This window comes from Somniosus microcephalus, chromosome 9 (assembly GCF_052327205.1).
Source record: "Somniosus microcephalus isolate GS21.2 chromosome 9, FLI_Smic_1.0, whole genome shotgun sequence".
NCBI classification, from domain to species: Eukaryota; Metazoa; Chordata; class Chondrichthyes; order Squaliformes; family Somniosidae; genus Somniosus; species Somniosus microcephalus.
The window spans coordinates 225,022,398-225,042,527 of record NC_140995.1 but is presented as its reverse complement, the minus strand read 5'-3'; the positions used below and the strand labels follow the sequence as shown (position 1 = coordinate 225,042,527).

The window sequence follows — 20,130 nt, the reverse complement described above, 5'->3', positions numbered from 1 at the left end:
AATAAACAGAGGGGGAAGATTAAAAATGATAAGATTCTTAGGTGGCGGATCGAGCTCTCCACCTTCGATTATGACATCATTTACCGGCCAGGGGCCCTTAACGAATCCCCTGACGCCCTCTCACGAGGGATGTATGCCAGCGCCACCGGGGATCGGCTACAGACCCTCCACAACGACCTCTGCCACCCAGGGGTCACGCGGCTGTTCCACTTCATAAAGTCCCGCAACTTACCCTACTCGATTGAGGAAGTTCGGTCTCTGACCAGGAACTGCCGCACTTGCGCTGAGTGCAAGCCTCGGTTCTACCGCCCAGATAGAGCCCACTTAATCAAAGCTACACGGCCCTTTGAGCGGCTCAGCTTAGATTTCAAGGGCCCCCTCCCGTCCGTCGACCGCAATGTTTACTTCCTGAACATTGTGGACGAATACTCCCGGTTCACATTCGCCTTCCCCTGCCCAGACATGACGAGCGTCATGGTCATTAAATGCCTCAACAGCCTGTTCTGCCTGTTTGGTATGCCGAGCTACATCCATACGGATAGGGGGGCGTCCTTCATGAGTGAAGAGCTACGCCAGTACATGCTGTCCAGGGGGATCGCCACGAGCCGTACCACCAGCTACAACCCCCGGGGTAACGGTCAAGTGGAGCGAGAGAACGGGACAGTATGGAAAGCAGTCACTCTAGCTCTGAGGACCAAGGGCCTCCCTATCTCCCGCTGGCAGGAAGTCCTCCCAGATGTGCTCCATTCGATACAGTCGCTATTGTGTACTGCCACTAATGCCACGCCTCATGAACGAATGTTTGTCTTTCCCCGGAAATCCACCTCAGGCGTATCCATGCCGTCATGGCTCTCCACCCCAGGTCCGGTATTCGTGCGAAGGCATGTGAGGGGCCACAAGACGGACCCTCTCGTGGAGTCAGTGCACCTACTCCACGCCAACCCCCAATACGCGTATGTCCGGCACGCCGACGGAAGGGAGGACACCGTGTCCATAAAAGACGTCGCCCCAGCCGGTAACGACAACAACCACGACAACAGCAGCAACAACGATCACAGCAACTCTTACCCACCCACTACTTACCCACCCACTACTCCTTCATCACCCCCGGAAGAACATCGACCAACGGTACCCCCACCAACTACCCCTTCAACAACCCTGGCGGCACCCCCGGCAGAGACCCAGGAGGCCACCGGGGACACCCAGCCAACACCCGCGGCACCACAACAGCCACGTCGGTCACAGAGGACTATCAAACCCCCGAACGGACTAAATCTATAGAAGGGGTGAATGTGATGAAATATGCCAGTCATCACTCATCAGTATTCTCTGCCTGTGACTGTGGTTTAGTTTCAGTTTCATTTCCCTTACCCCAGTTCCGTTTCCTCACCATTGTACTGTATTGTAATGTATTGTGTGTAGGGCTCCGCCCATACCTGGCCCCTATGTAAGCTGGCTCAGCCTGCCTCGCATCCAGTACAGCAGACCTCTGGATGGAAGATACCTCTCCACTGTGTGCTACCTTCTAAGTTAATAAAAGCCTTGTTTTGTTCCGCTAACATTGAGTCTCGGATTTATTGAGGCACATCAGCGGTCATCACTCCTTTTGGACTTTTTGAATTCCTCCGCATGCCCTTTGGGCTTAAAAACGCGGCGCAGGCGTTCCAGCGCCTTATGGACTCGGTTCTGCGGGACCTCGATTTTTTGTTCGTCTACTTGGATGACATTCTGATTGCTAGCACCACAAAGGATGAACACCTCAAGCATCTCCGTGTCCTTTTTCAACGGCTTCAGCAGCACGGCCTCATTGTGAACCCAGACAAATGTCATTTCGGCCTGGCGCAGCTCGATTTTCTGGGCCACCGCATAACTTCCGCAGGGGCAACGCCGCTTCGAGCTAAGGTGGAGGCGATCACGGCATTCCCTAAGCTGCAATCCGTGAAAGCCTTACAGGAGTTCCTGGGGATGGTTAATTTTTACCACCGGTTCGTCCCCAGGGCCGCACAGCTCATGCGGCCGCTCTACGAGGCCCTCAGGGGCAAGACGGGAAAGGAGCCCGTGGTTTGGTGACAAGAAATGGGTCGCGCCTTCGAGGATACGAAGACCGCACTCACGAACGCAACGATGTTGGCACATCCCCTGCCAGGAGCTATCATCGCCCTCACGACGGACGCATCGGATTACGCTGTGGGGGCCGTCCAGGAGCAATAGGTCGACGGCGCATGGCAGCCTCTGGCATTTTTAGCCGCCAGCTGCAACGGCACGAACGTCGATACAGTACTTTCGACAAGGAGCTGTTAGCTTTGTTTTTGGCCATCCGCCACTTCCGATTCCTCCGCGAAGGGCGCCGCTTCACTGCGTTTGTTGACCACAAACCATTGACGTTCGCGATGGCCAAGACAGCTGAACCGTGGTCAGCTCGGCAACAACGGCAGCTGACTTACATCTCCGAATTCACCACCGACGTCAGGCACGTGGCCGGTAAGGACAACGTCGTCGCTGATTGCCTCTCCCGTGCCGCCGTCCAGGCCGTTCAATTAGGCATTGACTTTGCAAGAATGGCAGCCGACCAGGCTGCCGACCCGGAGACTCAGGCCTTTCGTTCTGTCCCCGCCAGCCTCCAGCCGAGAGATGTACCGTTCCATGCGGCAGGCACCACTCTACTCTGCGATGTTTCGTTGGGTGCACCCCATCTGATTGTGCCGTTCACCTGGCGCTGAGGCATTTTTGACGCCATACACGGGCTGTCGCATCCCGGAGTGCGGGCGTCGCAGAAGCTGCTAGTCTCCAAATTCGTATGGAGAGGAATACGCAAAGACGTCCGCGACTGGGCGAACACTTGTGTGGTTTGTCAACGGGCCAAGGTGCAACGACACGTCAGGGCCCCTCTGGCCACCTTCGAGGTACCGGAGCGGCGTTTCGACCACATTCACGTTGACCTAGTGGGCCCACTTCCACCGTCCCGTGGTTTTACGCACCTTCTGACAATGGTGGATCGCACGACAAGGTGGCCGGAGGCTGTTCCCCTGACGTCCACCACCTCTGCGGATGTCGTGCGAGCCTTTATCTCATCATGGGTAGCCCGGTTTGGTGTCCCTGCGGATATTTCGTCAGATCGCGGGCCGCAATTTTCGTCGGAACTATGGAATGAGGTAGCCTCAGTATTGGGCACTAAACGACACCACACTACGGCTTATCACCCGCAAGCGAACGGCTTGTGCGAGCGGTTCCACCGTTCATTGAAGGCGTCGCTTAGGGCCAGCCTTCTGGATGCAGCATGGGTCGATAAACTGCCGTGGGTGATGCTAGGACTGCGCACGGCGCCGAAGGAGGATCTACAGTCGTCGGCCACGGAAATGATTTACGGTCAGCCACTTCGAGTTCCGGGCGAGTTCCTGCCGTCCAAAGAGAGTGCCTTCACCAGGCCCATCGAGACGCGGCTCAGTGTTTCCGCCCAGTTCCGACCTCGCAGCATGGTTTGCCTTCTTCCAACATCCCTGGGGAGCTGTCAAAGGCCAAGTTCATCTTTGTGCGCCAAGACGGCCATCGTACCCCGCTCGCACCTCCTTATGCAGGTCCGTTCCAGGTTCTACAGACCGGGGACAAGAGTTTTGTGATCGACGTCGGGGGCAAGCCTGATCACATCTACGGTGATCGCCTCAAACCTGCGCACCTGGACCTCGAACAGCCGGTCGAACTGGCGCAGTCTCCACGCCGGGGCCGGCCGCCGCTACACCTAACCGCACCGTGCTACCTGCCGGCTCGCCACCTGCTCAGCGTTTTCCTCTCCGGGAATTTAGGAGTCGGTCAAACAGGCTTGTCCGACCTCCTCGGCGATTGACTTTCCTCATTAAAGACAATTCTGGGGGGGCGTATGTGGCAAAGCCACCAAAGAGACTCTCACAGTAACTTGTACAATTGTCTTTAATGATTATTGTTACCTTTTAATGTTTGCCCTGTTTAAACAGCGCGGGATCGATAAAATCGCAATCTGACGCGATGACATCATCACGTGGGTCACGTGGCATTCCCAACGGCGGGAAACGTGATGACGTCATGACGTCAGGGTTGGAGGGCGTTTCCAGTTAGTCCTCGTGGAGTGAGCTAGTGTACAGACCTGTTTGGAGTTTCTCCTGCGTTTCTTGTTTTGTAATACTTTCAATGCATTAAACTAAGTTTGTTAACTACCAGTTTAGTTCACAGTGTTTTTGTTAGGAGTGCATAGACTCCTACACATATTTAAAAAAAATCAACATCAGTTTCAGTTCCTGTTGTTTTATTGATTAAACTTTTTAATTGAGTAAAAGATGAGATATGGCCAATTGTGCACTGAAGTGCTCATTTTTAGCAAATGAGAAACCTGAGTAAAGGACTAATTCCCATAGTGCAGAAACACCACCAAGGTTGAAAATAATAAGAGATGACCAGGTAATTCAGGGAGTAAAAGAACAACGGGAGAGATTAGGAGATGTTTTTAATTATGCAGAGTTGTTAGGACATGGAATGTGCTGTTAGAAACAGTGGTAGAGGCAAAATCCATAATGGCCCGTATTTTCCGATCGCAGGCCTCCCGCCTGGATCTCTCCAAACTTGAAGTGTGCAGGGGCTACGTATCCCAGGGGCGCATGTAGTTCGCAGCGTCCCTGGGATCACGTGGGACACGGGGAGCCAATCACAGAAGGGAATCTCCCTTCATACATTTGACAGGAAGACCTGTCAAATATATGAATGGAGATCACCCCAAAAGCATAGTGAAACTTTAAAATAATTTTTTTTTTTAATCACATTTTTTGAATGACTTGAAATTACAATAAATTAAGTATTTTAAACAAAAATTAAATTTTTTGAAAAACATAAAGTTTTTTACAGGGCTAAAAATAAACTTACCTTTTTTTAAAGTATTTTTAAATGATAAATCAGTGAAATTTTTAAAACTTTTTTTCAACTCTTATCCTGGTAAAAGCAGGCGTAAGGCCTGCTTTTACCAGGCATAAGAATTGTAAGGGTTTTCTACGGGCGGAGGGTCTCCAAAAAACAGAACTATCTGCCCACAGAGGCCCTTCTCCAGGGCAGCCGGAGGATCTGTCAAGACCATTCTTGACAGATTGGAAATGTTGGTTTTCAGCGCATGCGCTGTGCTTGCCTGAAACCGGCATTTCCGTTGTCCCTATGGGTGGGTACACAGCGCATACTCACCCGTAGGGATCGGAATATCTGGGCCAATAAGTCTTAAAAGGAAAGTGAGTAAGTATTTGAGAGACTATTTTAAAAGGGTATGGGAAAGGACAGTGAATTGGGACTCATTCAGAGAGACAAATGGCCCCTTCTGTTGTATAATTCTATGATTAGTGATTAGATGCTGCTAAGCTTTTTATATGCCTCTGACACAAATTCCCTATTTTAACTGGTTCAAAACAAAATATGGTACAGAGGTAGTACATTTGCGCATACATGCAATTGCCCAAAACCTTCTACACAGATCTGTACAGTGAAAGGCAGATTTGTTGTACAGTACATACAATCGCCCATGATCATGTGCACAGAAAGACACTCATACAGCAAATATCATCCCTTTTAATCTAATCAGTGGAAGTCACCAAGCCAGAGAAGAAGAACGCACTCAGCTCTTGCCGTGGGAGATACTGAGGTTGGCGGCATCTTTCAAGTTCCAGATAACTGACTTAGCATCTACAATGGCACCTTGGCATCCCTGTGAAGCACCAGACTGCCTCAACCTTCCACCCCTTTATCTGTCTCTTTGATCCCAAGGGCGTGATGCTAACCCATTCTTCGCTTCTACTCTCTTTTCCTGCAGCTTCACCACAGCAATGGGCGGCACAGGGGAGGAAGATGATGGTGAAGAGGATGAGGAGGGCCAAACTACCCCAGGAGTCCCAGCTGCAAGATACTGCTGTCCCTCAGGACAGCAGCACATGCCAGACCTCCTGCTGTCGCCATCATAGCACTACACCAGTGGAATGTGGGAGACATCAACAAACTGCCAAGGAGTAAGTTGACATGAGATGAAGGCCAGCTCAGTCCCATGAACCTCCTGTACAGCATGAGCAGCCAACCACCTCCCATGATCCTGGAGCTCAGGTGGCATCTACAAGAAGCACAAGAACAGGTTAAAAAAAGGCACATGTAGGCACCTGGGGATGTATAGTGTTAATAAAGAGTAGGTTGATTGAGTTCACTTTGGAATTCAGTGTAATAAAATAGTGTGCACTGACACGGTACTTCATTATTGGTGGTGGCTAGAGTCATACCTAAAGAATGCACTCAATCAATACTACCAAAACATAGCTTAACTGGCCATTCATTTCAATGCGGTTTGTGAGATGTTGCTAGTGCAAAATGTGTGCTTCATGAACTGATCTGCTGCGTATTTCTAGAATTTATAATGATGAAATATCTCGCCCCAACCACATATGGTGTAGTACATACACCATTGACTCACCCCCTTATCCTGCAATTTCCTGGGAGAGGCAAAAGGAACAGAAAAAAACTTAGGCTAATTTAGGAAAAGCTCTGCGAAATTTCTCTCCAACTAAGTAAAGGTCCAGGGCACTGTGGGAATCCGTAAATCCTTCTAATCCGAGCTGACCCATATTTACCCTTGATAACTTGTCCAGCTCTTTCTTGAAGGAATGCAGGGAAGCCATGCTTTGATAGTATGTTCCAAAGCTGATGAAAAGAGACATCTCCTAACATCTAACCTAAAATGTTGCCGAGGAAGATGATGATGGTAGTGAAGGGGATAATGGAGACCAAGCCACCCAGAAGTTGCTCACCAATAGCATTGCTCATAGATGAAAATATTAATCGTATTTTAATATTAAAAAGTATAATAGAAGTAATCAGAGGGGAAGAAAAGACTGAGTAACAAAGTTCAAGTTGTGCTTGGGGTCTGGAGGAAGTGAAGAGAATGAGTGGCTAAGTGCTGGGTGTACCTGGAGAGTGGAGGGAGGCTGAAACGGGAGTGCTGGACCATCCGAGATGAGTTCTTAAACCGAGGCCCCATCTGCCCTCTCAGGTGAATGTAAAAGATTCCATGGCGCTATTCAAAAAATGCAGGAGTTCCCCTGGAGTCATGGCTAATATTGTTCCCTCAATCAACCTCATTAAAAACAGAGTGTGTGGTCATTTATTTCATTGCTATTTGTGGGATTTTGATGTGCGCAAACTGGCTGCCGTGTTTCCCTACATTACATTTCAAAGGTATTTCACTGGCTATGAAGTGCTTCGGTATGTCCTGAGGTAATGAAAGGCACTATATAAATCCAAGTTCTTTCTTGGTTTATTTCTTTTTTTTCCCCATTAGCTCTCATTAGTATGCCAAGGTCAGTTTGTATTTGTACAACATGCTGAAGATGTTTAGTGCCAAAATAGCTTGTGCCAACTTTATCTCCACTAACTCCTTGAAAGTAATATTGGATTACTGAAAATTGGACAGGAGACTTTTAGGGGAAGAAATTGGGCTCTGTGGCGCCCGATTTTTAGGCGCTATGCAGCCTCCTAACACTCGAAAATGGGATCTGACATGCACGCACACTTTCGACAGGAAGTGTGCTGGACGCCATCTTGGTAAAGGGGTTTGCAGGCTTAATGTCCGCCGGCAGCATGCAGAGCAGACAGATTATGGTGTCAATGTGCAATGCTGATTTAATGCCAGCGCTGCCATATTCAAACGCCACACTCCAGCTTAAGCCCTGTCATAACCTCGCACAGTTGAACACGTGTTAAATGAAAGGAAGGACTCCCCACCAGTGCTACTTAAAGGGATCATGAACTACTTACAGGTTAGTTGCTGGATTCATTCTTCTGGCTACTGGTTCAATTGTACTATTTCTGAAGCTTTCCTATGCTTGGCTAAAGTTTGAATAGTCTGCAGGTGATGGTCTGGCTGCTGCTGAAGTACTTCTTTGTTGATTTAAAAGCTCATGCTGAAACAAGTTGCTTCCAGACATGGGTGGCCTGGCAGGGCTTCCTCTGGGAATTGAGCATGACTGGGAGAATGAAGAGCAGCCACGCAGAGCAGGACAAGCTGCTAGAAGAGGGAGGAGGAGGAGAAGGGCTCTCAGCAGGAGGCCATATCTGCAGAGGGACTTCAAGGAGCAATTCTCTTACCTCACCTTCAGCTAGGACCAATGCACGAGATGTCTTTGCTTCACAAAAGAAGTTGTGACTGAAATCTGCCAACTGCTGCAGCCACAACTATAACCTTAAAGTAGGGCAAGGACAGCATTGCCTGTGGCTGTCAATGTGACCATGGCTCTTAACTTTTATGCGTCTAGCTACTTCCAGGCTGCTGCTGAAGCTATAAGTTACATCTCGCAATTTGCAGTGCACTGTTGCATAAAGGAGGCCACTGAGGCACTCTATACATAGAGAAACAGCTTCATCTAATTCCCTCTTGCCAGAGACAAGCAAGCGGAGAGTGCATGAGGGTTTTCACAGATTGCAAGCTTCCCCATGGTGCAGGGTGCCATTGACTGTTCACACATTGCTTTGCGTGCGCCTCCTAAGAACTCAGCCATTTTCATGAACTGAAAGGGATTCCACTCCCTCAGTGTTCAACTGGTGTGCAACCACAGGCAGCGCATCATGCAAGTGAATGTCCGTTATCCTGGCAGTAGTCACAATTCCTTCATTCTGCAGCAGTCCTCTGTGCCACCTTTATTTGACTCACCACGGCAAGTCAAAGGCTAGCTACTGGGTGACAAGGGTTATCCACTCATGACATGGCCCATGTCTCCAGTCTGGAACTAATGCACACATGCACAGCAGACCGACAATGAGAGCCATTCTGCCTCAAGAAACATTCTAGAGCACACCATCGGCATTCTCAAGCAATGCTTCCACTGCCTGGACCGCTCTGGAGGAGCCCTACAGTACTCAGCTGAGCAGGTATCAAGATTTATGGTAGTATGCTACATGCTGCATCACCTGGCCATTATGAGGGAACCGCCTTTATCACCATCTATCAGACGAGAAGCTGAGGAGCAGGAGCATGAGGAAGAGGAAGATGAGGGGGAATAAGTGGAGATGGAGGAAGTGCAACAGGAAGTGGAGGAACATGAAGAGGAACAGAGGATACAATATAGACAGCCACTTTCTGCCCAGGCTCTACTTGATCAAATAATTAATGAGCGATACCAGTAACCTCAACCACACCTCCCCATTCACCAGCAGTCCCACGCTCCTTACCTTTCCTCTATGACTGACCATCACATCGTCCTCTTTCCAACAACACAAAAATAAAACCCAGCAGAAAATTCACATTCCAATCCAATTTTATAAATTCAATCATGACGTAAAGCATACAAAAATATACTAATCACGCTTGTGCATTCTCTTAGAGTCTGTCTTCCATGTGCCTTTGCCTCTCTTCGTGCTCCTACGAGGTGTTTCACCAGTGGCAGCAGCATGGGTAGTGGAAAGCTGCTGACCTCCAATTGAGCAGATTGCAGATGGCCTTGGAGGGCGACCTCGAACAGCTCTGGGCCTAGAAAGCCCAGCTTCAGAATGCAGCATCTCGGCCTGGGCTGCAGCACTCTGAGCTAGCCGGCTGACAGGCAACAGCAAGGGGACTGGTGGAGTGGCGGGGTGGGAGCAGGAATGCTGTCAATCTGAGAGGTCAGCAGATTTGTGCTCCTATGGAGCCACTGTCACTCTCCTAGGGCAGCGCTGCGGCAATCCTACTGATCTGTTGGAAAACAGATTGATGGATTGCTTTGACGCCCTTGAAGCTCCTTGAAGAGTGGTATCCAGAGCCATGTTGGCAGAAGTCTGAGTTTCCACTGCAGCACTCAGACCTTTGATGGAAGCTGTTTGTGCTGCAATGGAAGCTGAGACATCGGCCATCAGACCTCGCCCTCCTTTCACCGGCGCTGGCTCCTGCAACTTGTGCCTGGTGTCTCACCACGTGCAGATCCCTCCTCTATCTTAGCCTGTCTGAGCTGGTGGCTGTGGATACAGGACGTCTCTCCTTCTTTCCACCTCTTCCACCAAGACCTGCAGTGCATTGTCTGAAAATCTTGGTGCTAGCTCTGTCACATGTTCAGCCATTGCTCAAAGTATCAGAGCACATTCAGTTTTCTAATGACTCCCACCACTTTTTGTAGCCACAATACACCTCCCCTTTAAGAGGTGCAGGCTGCCTTCAAGTAGCGCTAACCACTCACAATATCGGGCCACCAGCTGATGCGGGCAGCCAATGAACACCGCAGGGAGCACTGGCTGCATGCAGCAATCATTTAAAAGAGCAGCCAGCACCAATTTAACGTGCTGCCTGCAACGCAATGAACAAGCACGAGTTCACTGCGTACTGGAATCCCCACACCCGTTTACTGGGGTTAGCCAATTTCTCACCCTTAATCTTTATTTTCATGATTCTACCCACATTAGTGAGGTATTTTTTGTAATGTAATGCTGTTTGAACATAATATGGGTACTCACTAATCTTATTCCTGGCCTGATTCACTTTTTCTCCAAGTGATTTTGCTTCCGTGAACCTGGTGAAAACAAAACAAATGGGATAAGATGAAAATAAGAAAGGATCAAGTAAAGGATCCCTCTAAGGATAAGGTCTATGATTAGTAAATGCTCACTGGTAGATGTAGAACACATTAATTTTGATTATTTTGTTCACTGGAATTCTCATTCCTTATATTTTCCCTTGTCAAACAATAAGGAGCACGGACTCACCCTGGACTACATTAATTTTAATTTTAATATAGGAGCCGATTTTACTGTCAACGGCACCAAGAGAATGCTCAATCCCTGGGTAAGAATGGCAGAAAATTTGGGGTGGACACCTGTGACACTGAGTCTTGGTATTTCCCAAAGTCAAAAGACTGGGCCTTCCAGGTCTACCCCAAAGTAATAAACCTAGGCCATCCTTGTGCCAGCAACTGGCGCAAGTCAATCGATATTGAGGCAGGAGGGGTCGTTCCTGCCTCATTTTCTTGTCATTACCCTGGAAGGGCACCCAGATGCAGCGATGCTCTAAGAATCTGGTGGTGGGCCTTGCACCGTGCCCCCTCAGGCCAGGCCTGCAGCTTCATTTCTGTTTCTGTCCCTCTTTTCCAGCACAAATTCCTGCCAAAGAGAGTGCCTTCACCAGGGCTATGACGAGGCCCAAATTTGGACCGGTGGGTACTGCTCTCTCACTGTATAACACTGGGGTACAGAACTGGTGGGTACAGGTCTGTCAGTCTTTAACACTGGTGTATAGTACTAGTTTTTTATAATTCTTTCACAGGATGTGGGTGTTGTTGGCAAGGCTAGCATTTATTGCCCATCCCTAATTGCCCTTGAGAAGGTGGTGGTGAGCTGCCTTCTTGAACCGCTGCAGTCCGTGTGGTGAAGGTACTCCCACAGTGCTGTTAGGGAGGGAGTCCCAGGATTTTGACCCAGCGACGATGAAGGAACGGTGATATTTTTCCAAGTCAGGATGATGTGTGACTTGCAGGGGGACTTGGAGGTGATGGTGTTCCGTGTACCTGCTGCCCTTGTCCTCTAGATGGTAGAGGTCACGGGTTTGGGAGGTGCTGTCGAAGAAACCTTGGCAAGTTGCTGAAGTGCATCGTGTAGATGGTGCACACTGCAGCCACGGTGCGCCGGTGGTGGAGGGAATGAAAGCTTAAGGTGGTGGATGGGGTGCCAATCAAGCGGCCTGCTTTATCCTGAATGGTGTTGAGCTTCTTGAGTGTAGTTGGAGCTGCACTCATCCAGGCAAGTGGAGAGTATTCCATCACACTCCTGACTTGTGCCTTGTAGATGGTGGCTTTGGGGAGTCAGGAGGTGAGGCACTCGGCGCAGAATACCCAGCCTCTGACCTGTTCTTGTAGCCACAGTATGTATGTGGCTGGTCTCGTTAAGTTTCTGGTCAATGGTGACCCTCGAGGATGTTGATGGTGGTGAATTCGCCATTGAATGTCATGGGGAGGTGGTTAAACTGAGGGAGGGAGCGGACCTGAATTAAAGCAGCAGCAGCAGCGAAAGGTTAAAGGGCGGTTCGAGAGCAGACCTGAACTAAAGCAGCGGCAGCAGCGAGAGGATAAAGAGTGGCCAGAGAGCGGACCTGAATTAAAGCAGCGGCAGTGGCGAGAGGATAAAGAGTGGCCAGAGAGCGGACCTGAATTAAAGCAGCAACAGCGGCGAGAGGATAAAGAGTGGCCAGAGAGCGGACCTGAATTAAAGCAGCAACAGCGGCGAGAGGATAAAGAGTGTCCAGAGAGCGGACCTGAATTAAAGCAGCAACAGCGGCGAGAGGATAAAGAGTGGCCAGAGAGCGGACCTGAATTAAAGCAGCAACAGCGGCGAGAGGATAAAGAGTGGCCAGAGAGCGGACCTGAATTAAAGCAGCGGCAGCAGCGAGAGGATAAAGAGTGGCCAGAGAGCGGACCTGAATTAAAGCAGCAACAGCGGCGAGAGGATAAAGAGTGGCCAGAGAGCGGACCTGAATTAAAGCAGCAACAGCGGCGAGAGGATAAAGAGTGGCCCGAGAGCGGACCTGAATTAAAGCAGTGCCAGCGGCGAGAGGAGAAAGAGTGGCCCGAGAGCGGACCTGAATTAAAGCAGCGCCAGCGGCGAGAGGATAAAGAGTGGCCCGAGAGCGGACCTGAATTAAAGCAGCGCCAGCGGCGAGAGGATAAAGAGTGGCCAGAGAGCGGACCTGAATTAAAGCAGCAACAGCAGCGAAAGGTTAAAGAGCGGTTCGAGAGTGGACCTGAATTAAAGCAGCGGCAGCGGCGAGAGGATAAAGAGCGGCCCGAGAGTGGACCTGAATTAAAGCAGCGGCAGTGGCGAGAGGATAAAGAGCAGCCAGAGAGCGGACCTGAATTAAAGCAGCGCCAGTGGCGAGAGGATAAAGAGCGGCCAGAGAGCGGACCTGAATTAAAGCAGCGCCAGCAGTGAGAGGATAAAGAGCGGCCCGAGAGCGGACCTGAATTAAAGCAGCGGCAGCGGCGAGAGGATAAAGAGCGGCCCGAGAGCGGACCTGAATTAAAGCAGCGCCAGCGGCGAGAGGATAAAGAGTGGCCAGAGAGCGGACCTGAATTAAAGCAGCGCCAGCGGCGAGAGGATAAAGAGTGGCCAGAGAGCGGACCTGAATTAAAGCAGCAACAGCAGCGAAAGGTTAAAGAGTGGCCCGAGAGCGGACCTGAATTAAAGCAGCAGCAACAGCGAGAGGATAAAGAGCGGCCCGAGAGCGGAGCTGAATTAAAGCAGCAGCAACAGCGAGAGGATAAAGAGTGGCCCGAGAGCGGACCTGAATTAAAGCAGCGCCAGCAGTGAGAGGATAAAGAGTGGCCCGAGAGCGGACCTGAATTAAAGCAGCGCCAGCAGTGAGAGGATAAAGAGTGGCCCGAGAGCGGACCTGAATTAAAGCAGCAATAGCGGCGAGAGGATAAAGAGCAGCCCGAGAGCGGACCTGAATTAAAGCAGCGCCAGCGGCGAGAGGATAAAGAGTGGCCCGAGAGCGGACCTGAATTAAAGCAGCAGCAACAGCGAGAGGATAAAGAGTGGCCCGAGAGCGGACCTGAATTAAAGCAGCAGCAACAGCGAGAGGATAAAGAGCGGCCCGAGAGCGGAGCTGAATTAAAGCAGCAGCAACAGCGAGAGGATAAAGAGCGGCCCGAGAGCGGAGCTGAATTAAAGCAGCAGCAACAGCGAGAGGATAAAGAGTGGCCCGAGAGCGGACCTGAATTAAAGCAGCGCCAGCAGTGAGAGGATAAAGAGTGGCCCGAGAGTGGACCTGAATTAAAGCAGCGCCAGCAGTGAGAGGATAAAGAGTGGCCCGAGAGTGGACCTGAATTAAAGCAGCAGCAAGAGCGAGAGGATAAAGAGCAGCCCGAGAGCGGACCTGAATTAAAGCAGCGGCAGCGGTGAGAGGATAAAGAGTGGCCCGAGAGCGGACCTGAATTAAAGCAGCGCCAGCAGTGAGAGGATAAAGAGTGGCCAGAGAGCGGACCTGAATTAAAGCAGCGCCAGCGGTGAGAGGATAAAGAGCAGCCCGAGAGCGGACCTGAATTAAAGCAGCGCCAGCGGCGAGAGGATAAAGAGCAGCCCGAGAGCGGACCTGAATTAAAGCAGCGCCAGCGGCGAGAGGATAAAGAGTGGCCCGAGAGCGGACCTGAATTAAAGCAGCGCCAGCGGCGAGAGGATAAAGAGCGGCCCGAGAGCGGACCTGAATTAAAGCAGCTGCAGTGGCTCCGATTCAAAAACAACAACAACAAAAATCAAGAGTGACGTCACAGGAGAGCAGGTAGGTGATTGGTTGGTGAGTATTACTGCTTTTTTTTTGCTCTCTAAGTTAAGGAAGGGGGCTAAATTAAAAGCTGAGAAACTGTAACTTGCAAGTACTTATTACTTAAACTAGATAAAATAATCAAACAATAAAACTAAAATATCGATTGAATAAAAGCTTTAACTAATTAATCAATCAATAAAACAAGGTTAGAGATGGCAGGGCAGGTGGTGTGTCGTAACTGCAGCACGTGGGAGTTTGTGGAGAGCATCACGATCCCGAGCAACCACATCTGCAGTAAGTGTCTGCAACTCGAGGAACTTCGGCTCAGAGTTGTTGAGCTGGAGTACGAGCTGCAGACATTGCGATGCATCAGGGAGGGGGAGAGTTACCGAAACACTTTGTTCCAGGAGGCAGTCACACCCTTTAGGTTAAGTAGTACTTTAGAGTTCGTCAGTGGTCAGGGACAGGAGGGTGTGACTGCAAGTCAGGCAGGTATGGGGACCCAGGATGTAGTGATGGAGGAGCCTCAGCCCTAGACCTTGTCCAACAGGTACGAAGTACTTGCTACCTGTATGGGTGAGGAAAAGGACGGCAGGGAAGATGGGCAACTGACCAAGGCACCGTGGTACAGGGGTCCATCCAAGTGGGGGGAGAAGTAAGGAATGGGGTAGTGGTAAGTATAGTCAGGGGGATAGATACTGTTCTCTGCAGCCGCTAGAGTCCTGAAGTCTGCGTTGCCTGCCCGGTGCCAGGGTTGAGGAAGAAGGGGTTTCGATTCATGAGGCACTGGCATCACTACTGGGGAAAAGGGGGAGCTGTTCCATCGCGATGGGCTCCACTTAAACCTGGGGCTGGGGCTGGGACCAGCGTCCTGGCGAATTGAATAACTAGGACTGCAGATAGGGCTTTGAACAAAAAAAAGGGGGCGGCTGGGAGAGGGGTCAAGTGAGGGGAAATTTAGAAATCTAAAGAGAAAGGTCAAGGCAATAGAGCAGTGTAGCGATTTGGGTAAAAATAAGCAGAGTGTGACAGGAAGGGGCAGAGAGTTTAATGGTAGCGGTGCAGCAGAGAATAAGGTCAAAGCAGGGAATTGTAAAAAAAATTAATTAAAAGCTCTTTATCTGAATGCACGAAGCATTTGTAACAAGATAGACGAATTAGTAGCACAAATAGAGATAAATGTGTTTGATCTAATAGCCATTACAGAGACGTGGTTGCAAGGTGACCAAGGTTGGGAACTAAATGTTGCAGGTTACTTGACATTTTGAAAAGACAGGCAGAATGGAAAAGGGGGAGGGATAGCTCTGATAATAAAGGATGACATAAGGACAGTAGAGAGAAAGGATCTCAGCTCGGAAGATCGGGAAGTAGAATCAGTATGGATGGAGATAAGGAATAATAAGGGGCGGAAAACACTGGTGGGATAGTATATAGGCCCCCTAACAGTAGCTATACCGTTGGACAGAATATTAATCAAGAAATAGTAGGAACTTGTAACAAAGGTAGCATAGTGGTTATGTTACTGAAATAGTAATCCAGAGGCCTGGACTAATGATACGGAGACGTGAGTTCAAATCCCACCACAGTAGCTGGGGAATTTAAATTCAGTTAATTAAATAAATCTGGAATAAAAGCTAGTATCCGTAATGGTGACCATGAAACTATCGGAATGTCGTATCCGTCTGGTTCACTAATGTCCTTTAGGGAAGGAAATTTGCCATCCTTACCTGGTCTAGCTCAAAACTGGGCATCCATGAGGTGCTGTGGGCCATCAGCAGCAGCAGAATTGTATTCCATCACAATCTGTCACTTCATGGCCTGGCATATCCCTCACTCTACCATTACCATCAAGACAAGGGGCCAGGAGTGTAGAAGAGCATGCCAGGAGCAGCACCAGGCATACCTAAAAATGAGGTGCCAACCTGGGGAAGCTGCAACACAGGACTACATGCATGCTAAAAAGCAGAAGCATCGTGCTGTAGACAGGGCTAAGCGATCCCACAATCAACGGATCAGATCAAAGCTCTGCAGTCCTGCCACATCTAGTTGTGAATTGTGGTGGACCATTAAACAACTAAAAGGAGGAGCTGGCTCCATGAATATCCCCATCCTCAATAATGGTGGAGACCAGCACGTGAGTGCAAAAGAAAAAACTGAAGCATTTGCAACCATCTTCAGCCATAAGACTCCAGACCCACAGCAATGTGGTTGATTCTTAACTGCCCTCTGAAATGACCTAGCAAGCCACTCAGTTGTAACAAACCGCTACAAAAAACAATAAGAATAAAACCAGAAGGCCCACCCGGCATCGACCTCGGCACTGGCTACGGACATGACAACGGCACACCCAGCAGAGACGACCCTGCAAATTTCTCCTCACCAACATCTGGGGACTTGTGCCCAAATTGGGAGAGCTGACCCATAGACTAGTCAAGCAACAGCCTGACACGGAATCATACCTTTCAGCCAATGTCCCAAACTCCTCCATCACCATCCCTGGGTATGTCCTGTCCCACAGGCAGGACAGATGCACCAGGGGCGGTGGCACAGTGGTATATAGTCGGGAAGGAGTGGCCCTGGGAGTCCTCAACATTGACTCCGGACCCCATGAAGTCTCATGGCTTCAGGTCAAGCATGGGCAAGGAAACCTGCTGATTACCACCTACCACCCTCCCTCAGCTGATGAATCAGTACTCCTCCATGTTGAACACCACTTGGAAGAAGCACTTGGATGGGGGGACTTCAATGTCTATCACCAAGAGTGGCTCGGTAGCACCACTACTGACCAAGCTGGCTGAGTCCTGAAGGACATAGCTGCCAGTCTGGGCCTGCAACAGGTGGTGAGAGAACCAACACGAGCGAAAAACCTACTTGATCTCGTCCTTACCAATCTACCTGCTGCAGATGGTAGCAGTGACCACCACACAGTCCTTGTGGAGACGAAGTCCCGTCTTCACACTGAGGACACCCTCCATCATGTTGTGTGGCACTACCACCGTGCTAAATGGGATAGATTCAGAACAGATCTAGAAGCTCAAAACTGGGCATCCATGAGGTGCTGTGGGCCATCAGCAGCAGCAGAATTGTATTCCATCACAATCTGTCACTTCATGGCCTGGCATATCCCTCACTCTACCATTACCATCAAGACAAGGGGCCAGGAGTGTAGAAGAGCATGCCAGGAGCAGCACCAGGCATACCTAAAAATGAGGTGCCAACCTGGGGAAGCTGCAACACAGGACTACATGCATGCTAAAAAGCAGAAGCATCGTGCTGTAGACAGGGCTAAGCGATCCCACAATCAACGGATCAGATCAAAGCTCTGCAGTCCTGCCACATCTAGTTGTGAATTGTGGTGGACCATTAAACAACTAAAAGGAGGAGCTGGCTCCATGAATATCCCCATCCTCAATAATGGTGGAGACCAGCACGTGAGTGCAAAAGAAAAAACTGAAGCATTTGCAACCATCTTCAGCCATAAGTGCCGAGTGGACGATCCATATCGGCCTACTCCTGAGGTCCCCACCATCACAGAAGCCAAGCTGTGCGCCCCGACAACTTCCCGGCTGTCGTGCTGAAGACTTGTGCTCCAGAAGTAGCCACAGCTCTAGCCAAGCTGTTCTAGTACAGCTATAACACTGGCATGTATCCAACAATGTGGAAAACTGCCTAGGTATGTCTTGTCCACAAAAAGCAGGACAAATCCAATCCGGCCAATTATCGTCCCATCAGTCTACTCTCAATCATCAGCAAAGTGATGGAAGGTCTCGTCGACAGTGCTATCAAGCAGCACTTACTCACCTATAACCTGCTCACTGATGCCCAGTTTGGTTTCCACAGGAACCAATTGGTTCCAGACCTCATTACAGCCTTGGTCCAAACATGGACCAGAGCTGAATTCCAGAGGTGAGGTGAGAGTGACTGCCCTTGACATCAAGGCAGCATTTGACCGAGTGTGGCATCAGGGAGCCCGAGTAAAACTGAAGTCAATGGGAATCGGGGGGAAAACTCTCCACTGGCTGGAGTCATACCTAGCACAAAGGAAGATGGCTGTGGTTGTTGGAGGCCAATTATCACAGCCCCAGGACATCACTGTAGGAGTTCCTCAGGGCAGTGTCCTAGGCTAAACCATCATCAGCTGCTTCATCAATGACCTTCCCTCCATCATAAGGTCAGGAGTAGGGATGTTCGCTGATGACTGCACAGTGTTCAGTGCCATTCGCAACTCCTCAGATAATGAAGCAGACCATGCCCGCATGTAGCAAGACCTGGACGACGTTCAGGCTTGGGCTGATAAGTGGCAGGTAACATTCCTGCCACACAAGTCTAACCACCGCCCCTTGACATTCAACAGCATTACCATCGCCGAATCCCCCACCATCAATATCCTGGGGGTCACCATTGACCAGAAACTTAACTGGACCAGCCACATAAATAATGTAGCAACAAGAGCAGGTCAGAGGCTGGGTATTCTGCGGTGAGTGTCTCACCTCCTGACTCCCCAAAGCCTTTCTACCATCTACAAGGCACAAGTAAGGAGTGTGATGGAATACTCTCCACTTGCCTGGATGAGTGCAGCTCCAACAACACTCAAGAAGCTCAACCCAATCCAAGACAAAGCAGCCCGCTTGATTGGCACCCCATCCACCACCTTAAACATTCACTCTCTCCACCACCAGCGTACCGTGGCTGCAGTGTGTACCATCTACAAGATGCACTGCAGCAACTCGCCAAGGCTTCTTCGGCCGCACCTCCCAAACCCGCGACCTCGTCCACCTAGAAGGACAAGGGCAGCAGGCGCATGGGAAAACCACCACCTCCAAATTCCCCTCCAAGTCACACACCATCCTGGCTTAGAAGTATATCGCCGACCCTTCATCGTCACTGGGTCAAACTCCTGGAACTCCCTCCTTAACAGCACTGTGGGAGTACCTTCACCACACGGACTGCAGCGGTTCAAGAAGGCGGCTCACCACCACCTTCTCAAGGTCAACTAGGGATGGGCAATAAATACTGGCCTTGCCAGCGACGCCCACATCCCATGAACAAATACATTTTTTTTTAAAAAGGTAATGCAATTATCGTGGGGGACATCAATCTTCATATAAACTGGACAAATCAAACTGGCAAATGTAGTCTGAAGGACGAGTTCATGGAATGCATTCGGGACCATTTCCTAGAACAATACGTCATGGAACCAACCAGAGAACAGGCTATTTTAGATCTTATATTGTGTAATGAGACAGGGTTAATTAGCAATCTCATAGTAAAGGATCCTCTGGAGCAGAATGATAATATGATAGAATTTCACATTAAGTTTGAGAGTCACTTGCCTCAGTCCGAAACTCGAGTCTTAAACTTAAATAAAGACAATTACATAGGTATGAGGGGCGAGTTGGTAAGGTAGATTGGAAAAATAGATGAAAAGGTATGGCGGTAGATACGCAGTGGCTAGCATTTAAAGAAATATTTCATAATTCTCAACAAAAATACATTCCATTGAGGAGCAAAAACTCCACAGGAAAAGTGATCTATCCGTGGCTAACTAAAGAAGTTAAGGATAGCATTAGATTGAAAGAAGAAGCTTATAATTTTGCAAAGAATAGTAGTAAGCCTGAGGATGGGGAGGGTTTTAATTTGAATTGCTCCACCATTGGCGGCCGTGCCTCCACCTGCTTGGGCTCTAAGCTCTGGAATTCTCTCCTTAAACCTCTCCACCTCTCTCTCCTCCTTTAAGATGCTCCTTAAATCAAGCTTATGTTCATCTGTCCTTATGTGGCTTGGTGTCTGACATCGCTCCTGTGAAGCGCCTTAGGACATTATAAAAATCCAAGTTGTTGTTGTGTTGATGTATTTGAATTGTGTTCAGACAA

General features: G+C 49.6%; 1 protein-coding gene across 2 annotated transcripts in view; it reads right to left on the bottom strand.

Moving 5' to 3' along the window:
- Window positions 1–20,130, bottom strand: part of kif6 (kinesin family member 6) — a 705,324-nt gene that overhangs the window by 225,062 nt on the left and 460,132 nt on the right. For both annotated transcript variants that reach the window (XM_085997944.1, XM_085997945.1), the window contains exon 15: window positions 10,462–10,517. In XM_085997944.1, coding sequence (XP_085854070.1) covers window positions 10,462–10,517 — 56 coding nt within the window. The remainder of the gene's footprint in view (window positions 1–10,461; window positions 10,518–20,130) is intronic.